Source organism: Daucus carota, chromosome 1 (assembly GCF_001625215.2).
Source record: "Daucus carota subsp. sativus chromosome 1, DH1 v3.0, whole genome shotgun sequence".
NCBI lineage: Eukaryota > Viridiplantae > Streptophyta > Magnoliopsida > Apiales > Apiaceae > Daucus > Daucus carota.
Genome location: NC_030381.2, coordinates 54,874,441 through 54,884,100, shown reverse-complemented (window position 1 = coordinate 54,884,100; position 9,660 = coordinate 54,874,441). Strand labels below are relative to the sequence as shown.

Here is a 9,660-nt window from a genome sequence, read left to right as displayed (position 1 = left end):
ATGGCGCGTGTGAGGCCCAATCCGACGCTTTCAAGCGATCTACTCACCGAGATTCTGAAACGCCTGCCAGTGAAACCCCTAGTTCAATACCAATTAGTCTCCAAGACGTGGTTATCGCTAATCAAAGACCCTGCTTTTGCCGAAGCTCAGCTCCGTCACACAATCTCCACCGGAACCGATGAAACCCTTATCATCACCCGTTATCTCGATCTCCGCGGTGGTCTTAGACAGAAATTCTCACTCTTTAACATAGACTCTTGTGAAATAATGCGTGATGTTAAGTATCCGTGTCCTCGAAATGAGCCTATAAGATCTGAGCGTTATTTTAGACTTGTTGGTTCTACTAATGGCATTGTATGTGTTGCTAATTATGATTTTCACCCTGATGTTCAAGAGTTTTGTGACCCTGTGTTTCTTTGGAATCCAGCAATTAGACAAATTAAAATTCTTCCGCCACTTCCGGTTGGTGAATTGTATGATTTGGGGTTCGGTTATGATCCGGTGGATCGGGATTATAAGGTTGTTTTTGTTGCTAGAAATCCTTGTCTTTCGGTGGAGGTGTATTCGGCTAATAGTAATGTATGGCGAAAAGTGGCTTCTCCGATTCCAACAGCCCTTATTGATCGTTTTTGCAGTACGTTCCATGTATGTGTTAATGGATTTTTATGTGGTGCGGGGGATTGGGGGATGATTGGTATGATGGTGGTGTTTGATTTGAACAGGGAGGTGATGAATTGTGCTATTAAGCTTCCTGTTGATGGTGGTCGTGATGATGGTGACGACGATGATGATGACGACGAAGATGATTATGATGATGAATATGATGATGAATATGGTTTCGACTATGACAGCGATGGGTCTTATGAAGCTGAAGCTAATACTCGTATAATCGAGTTTAATAAGTCTGTTGGTGTTATTGTACTGTGGGCTAATGCATTGGATTATGAATTGTCTGATTGGAGATGGAACAAGAAGGTTGAATTGTGGAAGTTGGATGATGAGGCATGCCTTCGAGGTGGTGGAGACGAGGCATCATGGACGCTAATGTTTAGTCTTAAATTCGATAGACCAGCACTACTCCGTAATGGCTATTTCAGCAATGGGAATCTCTTATTATCAGTACGAAGTGATAGTTACATGTGGATTTCATGTGATGTCGATAAGAAAGATGCCGAGATTGTCCCCCTTTCAGATGAGATGGCTGACTGTTGTTACTGTTATGATATGTGCAAGTATACAGAGAGCTTAGTTTCACTTGCAGGATTCAAACAAATTAGCTGGAAAGCTGGCGAAGATGATAATTAAGAAGACACTGCTGATTCTGGTATCGATGTGCTAGATATTGGTTGCAGCAATTCTGTTCTTGTAGTCTTCTTTGGTCTGGTTTTGTAGTCTGTTCTGATAGATATTTACATCTATTTGCTTTTGATAGATGGTTGCAATGTTAATTTGCACTGTGTTGTCAATTTTACATCCGTATTACTGGAGTCAATCCAGTCAACTATGTTGGTAATAATATTTTTCGAACTCATAGACTTGCATAATGATGCCTTGTGTTGCACTCAGGCATCGGAACTCCAACAGATTATTCAAGGTTTTTTTTTTAAGGATATGTGTCCTAATTCTCTCAGTTATGAAGCTGATCAAACAGGTTTTGAAGTTGTCCTAATGGTACTAACTACCAAGTTGTGTTCTGCCAATGAGGTATTCTTATAATTTTTGCTATGAGGTTGTTGTGTAAGAGGATCTTAGTCTTATGGTGCTTGCTATAAATTTGTATTTGCACATCATAGTTTTCATTGTTGTGCTTGTTTCTTTAAAAAAACTTTGATCTGGTTGATCTTATATCACCCCCATTGCTATCAGTACAGGGATGCAGATGTATATTTGGCGAGTAACACAAGTTTCAGACAATAATATATAATTGTTAGGATGCTTTAGATGACTATAATTTAGGGGCGTTTGGATTAACGGTGGGAATGAGAGTCGGTGATGGAAATGTAGGGTATGGTAATAGGGGTGGGAAAGGGAATCAGTGATGGAAGGGTATGGGAATAGGGGTTAACGGGAATGGCATGAAACCATTCCCGTTATCCCCCGTTTTTTTTTGTGTGAAGATGGTTTTGTGTTGCTTATCATGACAATTTATTGGTACAAATTAACTCATACTTTGTGTTGTACAAATGATTGTTTTCCGACTTGGGAGCATCGTGCAGAAAAGACATGGATGTTCATAAGAGGAATTAATATACGTTTCGTAGTACACAAAGATAGTCAAATCCTCGTGAGACAAATTTTTGAGGATGAGATGAGTCTTTCACTGTTTTGCTCATTTCATGAAACATTTGTTTTTCTTTACTAATTATGCAACCTTGAACAAATGTAGGTCGGAAATTAGCTATGTTTGGGTATTTCTGTATTTGTGGATAAGAATTTTTCGATATATAGTCGTCATGCCATGTTCTTCTTGATCAAGTACGATCCATATATGGGTCAGCAATGTCCGTCGCTCTGTGCTCGAGCTCCTTGCCTTCCTTACGTAGTCATGAAGATCACTTCCACCATCTATGAATATGCCGCTTTCTGTAAGCTGTTTCCCTGAGAAAATTTCTAGTAGAAGAATCCCATAGCTACACACATTCCATATTCTGCACAAGTCAAATATTGATGGAAAACTGGCAAAAAATAAGATATCAAAATATCATAGAGCAATACTAAATGTTGATGTAAAACATTGAAGAGTCACTTAGAACATATCCAAATGCTCTGCTTACAACAGTTGAACTCATTTGTGCTTGATTGATGTAGCTGGGAAGTACCGACTCTTCATTTTGACTGCAGTATTCGAGTCCGAGTCGTCTAACTCGACTACTTGTACGTGACTCGGCTGAGTTTAGACCTGATATAGATCTCAGGCTATCAGAGTTCATAAGTATGTTATAGTTTGCAAATTAACAGCAAGAACTCTAAGAAGTAGACAGAACACAACCTTGTAGTTAGTACCACTTGGACAGCTTCGATTACCAGTTTGATCACCTTTATAAATTGAGAGAAGTAGGACACCTGCATGTCCTTAAAAAACCTCAAATAATCTGTCGGATTACATGGTTCCGACGCCTGAGTGCAACAATATTCGTTAGTCTTATAAACCGTGCAGGGGTTATTACACCCGCCAGGGAACTTCAACAGATCAGGACATTACGCGATGATATCTGCTGTACAACTACTGAGTTTGCATCCATCTGCACCTTCTGCAGTGGGACCAAATTCCATAGGAATATTGAAACCGTCGATTAGTGAAATGTCGAAGTAATCATAGTTTTGAAATTGGTTTAATACATATTCGGCCACTGTGTTTGGTGTTTTGCCGTATGATGTGCAGTCAAGCCTGCCACAGTCTCCAGTTTCACAAACAGAAGCATCAGAGTTGCAATTTGTACGACCCCAAATACGAGCAAATTGGGTGCCAGGAGCAACATCCAGTGACCATTGGTCATTAGGGTTGAGTTGACGACCGCCACCAGGATAGGCACCAGCCCATATGACGTAAGGGCAGTTGTTTCGGATATTAAAGTTGGCAGCTCTTATAGTGATTAGGAGGGTGGAAATGATGTTAATGTTACAATGTTTGTCACAATATTTCAGAGTGTAAGTTCGACTCGTTATACAGGGCAGAGTCAAGAGGACTTGGGAAGACTTAGAAACCAACACGCAAATAATTCCACATATTATAAAGAGTAGACCTCTTCGTCCATAATTCCACTTAGGGCTGTTTAACGAACCGAGCTGTTCGCGAACAAGCTCGAGCTCGGCTCGTTAAGAGCTCGTTCGGCTCGGCTCGTTAAGTTAACGAGCTCGAGCTCGAACACAAAAAATTGTTCGTTAAGTAAACGAGCTCGAGCCGAGCTTTTAGTATGTTCGGCTCGAGCTCGACTCGAGCTCGCTCGGCTCGAGCTCGGCTCGTTAAAGCTCGAAAAAATGTAATATTTTTGGGGTTTTTTTTATAATTTATATATGTTATTGAATTCAGAATTCAACATATAATTAATATATATATATATATATATATATATATATATATATATATATATATATATATATTAGTGTTGTAACCAAAATTTCGAAAAATAATAATTTTATATGGTTTCCTATTTTAACAGTCAAGTAGAAGGTTAACTAGTACCGCTAACTAGTGTTTAATCCTAATTTAGTGTTTCAATATTTTAAAAAATATTTCTTACCGATCCAACCGTATGGATGTTAACATATATACATTTTAGTAATATAAACAATGTTTCAAAAAAATTAAAATTATTTGGTTAGCTATTTTAAGAGTGAACTAGCGGTTTGTCTTTATTTTTTTTTCTGGCTCGGCTCGACTCGACTCGACTCGGCTCGGCTTGTATTTGTTCGCGAACAAGCTCGTGTTCGGCTCGTTAGTTAACGAGCCGAGCTTGAACACAATTTTTGTTCGATAAAAAAGCTCGGCTCGGCTCGACTCGCCAAAAAAAAAATTAAAGCTCGGCTCGGTTCGGTCAAAACTCGGCTCGGCTCGGTTCGTGAACAGCTCTAATTCCACTAGCTAGAAGGGAGTTGACTGACTTATTTTTATATGAAATATATCTAATATTATACAAGAAATTCATAGAATGCTTGTGCTGTCTGTAATATTAATATTAGTTGGCTTTTTGAGTTCTGGATCCCTATACTGATACAAATGTGGCTAATAAAAGATCAACAACACCAAAGTTCATATAGAAAAAACGAGCACTAGGCTAGCAAGAAACATCTTACCCAACACAGTTGATGAAAATCTATCAGCTTGCACGAACATTATAACAAGTCGGCTTCCGATGCCTTAATTAACTGATAGAAAGTTCATTAGAACAAGTCTACTGAAGTACAGATGGAAAGTTGACAACACATCTATCAAGAGCAAAGAAATACAGCCATCTCTCAAAAGTGACTAAAATAACAGACCAAAGGTAACTAACAAGACATATAATATAGCATAGAGATACCAGAATAGCGGTGTTTCTTTAATTATCACCATAGCCACGATTCCAGCTAATTTGTTTGAATCCTGCGAGTGAAACTAGGCTCTCCGTGTACCTGTAAAGATAACGAGTGTAACGATGATCTTCCAATATATAAACTCGAGCAATCCTAGCCTCTTTCTTCCTGGCATTACACGAGATCCACCTGTAATCTTCATATCCTATCAGTAGTAGGAGATCCCCATTGCTGAAATAGCCATTAAAAAGTTCTGTTGGCATCGCTAAATCAATACTAAACATTAGCGTCCATGATGCCTCAACTCCACCACCTCGAAGGCATGATTCATCTTCCAACTTCCACATATTAATCGCCTTGTTGAATCCCTTACCAGTCCTATCATCATTCAATGCATTAGCCCACAGCATTATAACAGCAACAGACTTATTATACTCGATGATACGAGTTTTAGGATGAGCTTCATAAGAGTTGACAATGTTGAGACCACCGACAGCAGCAGCAGTAACCGCACGAGCAGCTGCAATAGCAGCAGCAACATCACGAGGGAGCTTAATAGCACAATTCAACACCTCCGTGTTCAAATCAAACACCATTAATGCATCTTTCTTGACACCAAATAATAATCCGTTAACACACACATTAAAATTGCCTAAAAAGTCGATTCCAGACATAACGATCTTATAATCCTCATCAGGAACTTTTCGCCATACATTCCTGTTAGCCGAATACACCTCAGTAGGAAGCGAAGGCCCCGATACCACACTAACAATCTTATAATCATCATCTACCGGATCATAACCGAAACCCAAAGCGCGGGAAGTACTCAAGGCACATGCCGGAACAACTCTTGATTGTCTAGTAGCAGGATTCCAAAGATAGAAACTCTGTTCGCTTAAATTGTGGTCAAATACAACACAAACAATGCCGTTAACAGAACCGACAAGTGTAAAAGCAGGACCTACTTGTTCAGACTCGCCTTGAGTATACGGATTTGACGAGAATCAACGTCAAAGACTGAGAATTTCAGTGTAGCATTTTCGGTATCTGTCAAATATGTCTCGCGGGTCATGATAAGGGTTTGATCAGTTTCGGTTGCGATTGCTCGGCGGAGCTGCGCTTTGACGAAACCCGGGTCTTTGATCAGGGAAAGCCAGGTCTTGGAGACTAATTGGAACTGGAGTAAAGATTTCACTGGCACGCGAACGAGAATCTCGCTGATGAGATCGTCGGAAAGTGTCGGATTTGGTCGGATTGGGGCCATTGCAGAGTCCGATTGAATCACTCAGTTGATGGCGGCGGAGTGTGTGGATGGGAGAAGGGAAATGCTCAAGGTTTTAGGGTTAGGGTTAGCGGCGGAGTGTATTGTTTTTTTAAAATGTCTTAATAAAATGTTTCAAAAATAAAAATAAAAAATGTCTTAATAAAAAATGGTATTCTTATCGGTTTCATATCCTTGTATTTTGTATAAGTATCTATAATGATTATGTTTTTAAATTGTTCTATTTTAATCCTAAAATTAATGAATGTTAATACATATATTTTTTAGATTAATAATTTTGCTAGCTAGTAAATAATAACATCTATTTAGAAATTGAAATACAAAATATTCGGATCATTTTGGTCGGCTGTTCGTTAAAAATATAGTCATGTAATATATTTTAAAGTGTTACTCTATTTTAATTAGCACATATTTGAATTTAATAATTTAAATATATCATTTGGGACTGATTATATTTATTTTAACCATTCTAATTATTAAAAATTTTATTAAAGAACTTATTTAAAAATAGATTAGCTATTTTAACACCGCAATGAACTAATTTCTTTAGCTGTACTACAGATTCTCAAATAAATTTAAAACATAATTATAAAATTTTATACTACATTACAAAATTTTGAATGATAAATTTCAAATAAATCTTAAAAATTACCCGTGAATCACATCAGTATAAGATATCATATATCAAATTTGTAATATTATTTTTGTCAGAGCTAAATCATATAAAATAAGTATCAAAAAATATTAATCTCTTTCATGTCAAAAACTATGTCGTCTTCACGTATATATGTCCATAAATCATGTCGATATGTCAAGAATTTCATGTATTTAACTAGTACTCTTAATAAGTCTCATTAGCTATGTCAAAAAATATAAAATTATAACATCGGAAAACTATTTCAAATATGAATTTTAGAAATAAAATCATATGTATGAATAATCACATTATTTTAATAAATTTTAGAAATAAAATCATATATACGAAATCTGCAAATTTTGAACTTGTTTTTTCCCATTCTTGAGATTATTGGGTAGATTTCTACACGTTAGTGAACTCAAAATCAAAAAAATTCAGCACTGATGTTCTTGAGGCATAGATTAACATATCAAAATTTCACTTCAATCCGTGAATTTTGCTAGCCACGTCATTTTCGAGATCATTTTTATTTTATTTTCGATTTCTACGTCAACATTGACTAACATTTGTTAGTCAAATTCTAACGGAGGAACGTGAGTTCTTTTTTTAAAAAATTAAAGGACATATTTGTTGCATCTTTTATAAGTTGTGTGACCTTAATCATAAACGGTCTATATATAGTTGAGGGAATAACGAATTAATTATCTCAAATTTAATTTAAGAAAATAAATAAAAGTGCATGCTATATATGTGAATACATTTGATGGTTGTTTTCACAAAGTAATAAGTTTGGAAAGTTTTTCTCAAAAATATTGTAACTTTTTAAATTGTGCCAAAATACAATCTTTCAAATAAAATTTGTAAAAATATTATTTTTTAATTTGTTTTTCAAAATTACGGATATTAATGCATTTGCAACAACATTTTCAATTGCTAGAAACCACAAATGCAATTTTAAAAAAATTTATTAAATATTATATTCAATTACATAATAAGTTCCAATTGTTTGCAAAGATCCAATTATGAGTTTATGTATGAGATTAGTATTAACATCACAAAAGAACATAAAAATCAACTAAAGTCAAAACTAACTAAAAGCAACTAAAATATTATTTGTATCTTTCTATTCCATCGATACATAATTATTATTTTAATTATTATAAATAAAATATATTATTTTAATATAATAATATATTATAATCAATCTTGCCACACATCTTTAGAAGTTATCCAAGTATAACCCATCATTTTATATTGACGGGATCACTCTAAATACATTTTTTTTCATATTATTATTGTTTATTTATATGATAGCACCTATATTTGTGTTGAGACACTCTTGTTCTCAAGAAACTTTCAATCAAATATAAAAATAAATGGGCTCAAAAGGAGCTCTTAAATTACAATAGACCAGCCCAGTTGAATATGTTATAAAAATAAGGCAGACCCTAACCCTAATTAGTTTCCGCATTTCACTCATACCTTCTGCAGTGACCGCCGTCATTCACTCCGAACTCAGAAATGAAGCCTATCAGACCAAATCCAACACTTTCCAACGATCTCATCAGCGAGATTCTCGTACGCGTGCCAGTGAAATCACTAATTCAGTGCCAATTAGTCTCCAAAACCTGGCTTTCCTTAATAAAAACCCGGTCTTCGTCAAAGCCCAACTCCGTCGAGCAATCAGAAGCGGATCTGATGAAACTCTTATGATTGTCAGCTATTCATGTTCCACTTCGACGGAAAGTGCTAAGCTGAAGTTATCACTCTTTGACGTGGACTCGAAACAAATTGTGTCTGAAATTAAGTATCCGTATTCTCAAGGTGAGTCTAGATCCCTGCCTCCTTTAACAGTTGTTGGTTCTGCTAATGGCATTGTTTGTGTTGTCCTTTACGAAACTTCACGCATGGATAGATTCTTTCTATGGAATCCTGCTACTAGACAATCATCAAGTGTTATTCCTGGAAGGGGCTTGAGTACATCCCGCGCTATTGGTTTTGGTTATGATTGGGTAGATGGGGATTATAAGATTGTTGTTATTGTATCAGGGCCTTCTCTTCCGGCTGAAGTGTATTCGGCTAATAGGAATGTATGGCGAAAAGTGCCTGATCCGATTGACGGCCCTGATGACTTCTTTCTATGGCATTTCCATGTGTGTGTTAATGGATTTTTGTGTGGTATTGAGAAGGGTGTAATGATGGTGTTTGATTTGAACAAGGAGGTCATGAATTGTGCTATTAAGCTCCCTGTTGTTGCTGCTGGCGGTGTTGGTGTTGATGGTGATGATGATGAGGACGACTTTGACGAGGATTTTTATGATGCTCAACCTGAAACTCGTATTATCGAGCTTGATAAGTCTATTGCTGTCATTACGTTGTGGGCTGATGCATCGAATGATGACAGAAATGGTTGGAGATATTTGGACAAGAAGATTAACATGTGGAGGCTGGATGATGATGCATGCCTTAAAGGTGGTGGAGTTGAGGCATCATGGACGATAATGTTTTGTATTGATTTGGAGATGTCAGGAATACTTCTAAATGGCTATTTCAGCAATGGGGAACTCCTACTACTAATAAGAAATGATGCTGATGATCATCACATGTGGATCTCGTGTGATGCTGACAAGAAAGAGGCCAAGATTGCTCGAGTTGAGATGGCTGGTCATCATTACACCCATCGTGTTGAAAGGTATACAGAGAGCCTGGTTTCACTCCGAGGATTCAA

At 36.7% G+C, this 9,660-nt stretch overlaps 2 protein-coding genes and 1 pseudogene across 2 annotated transcripts; 1 reads left to right on the top strand and 2 right to left on the bottom strand.

Moving 5' to 3' along the window:
- On the top strand, positions 1-1,305 carry LOC108205077 (F-box/kelch-repeat protein At3g23880-like). The gene has a single exon (XM_017374858.2). The coding sequence runs from the start codon at positions 1-3 to the stop codon at positions 1,303-1,305; it is 1,305 nt and encodes a 434-aa protein (XP_017230347.2).
- A 1,621-nt stretch (positions 1,306-2,926) lies between these two features.
- On the bottom strand, positions 2,927-3,755 carry LOC108225113 (thaumatin-like protein 1; annotated as a pseudogene).
- A 943-nt stretch (positions 3,756-4,698) lies between these two features.
- LOC108225104 (uncharacterized) lies at positions 4,699-6,364 on the bottom strand. The gene has a single exon (XM_064086147.1). The coding sequence runs from the start codon at positions 5,685-5,687 to the stop codon at positions 5,040-5,042; it is 648 nt and encodes a 215-aa protein (XP_063942217.1). The 5' UTR covers positions 5,688-6,364; the 3' UTR covers positions 4,699-5,039.
- Positions 6,365-9,660: the final 3,296 nt, after the last annotated feature.

Bases quoted from the DNA above. Each gene is read 5' to 3' on its own strand.
- LOC108205077 (XM_017374858.2), top strand. From the start codon at position 1: ATGGCGCGTGTGAGGCCCAATCCGACGCTTTCAAGCGATCTACTCACC.
- LOC108225104 (XM_064086147.1), bottom strand. From the start codon at position 5,687: ATGTCTGGAATCGACTTTTTAGGCAATTTTAATGTGTGTGTTAACGGA.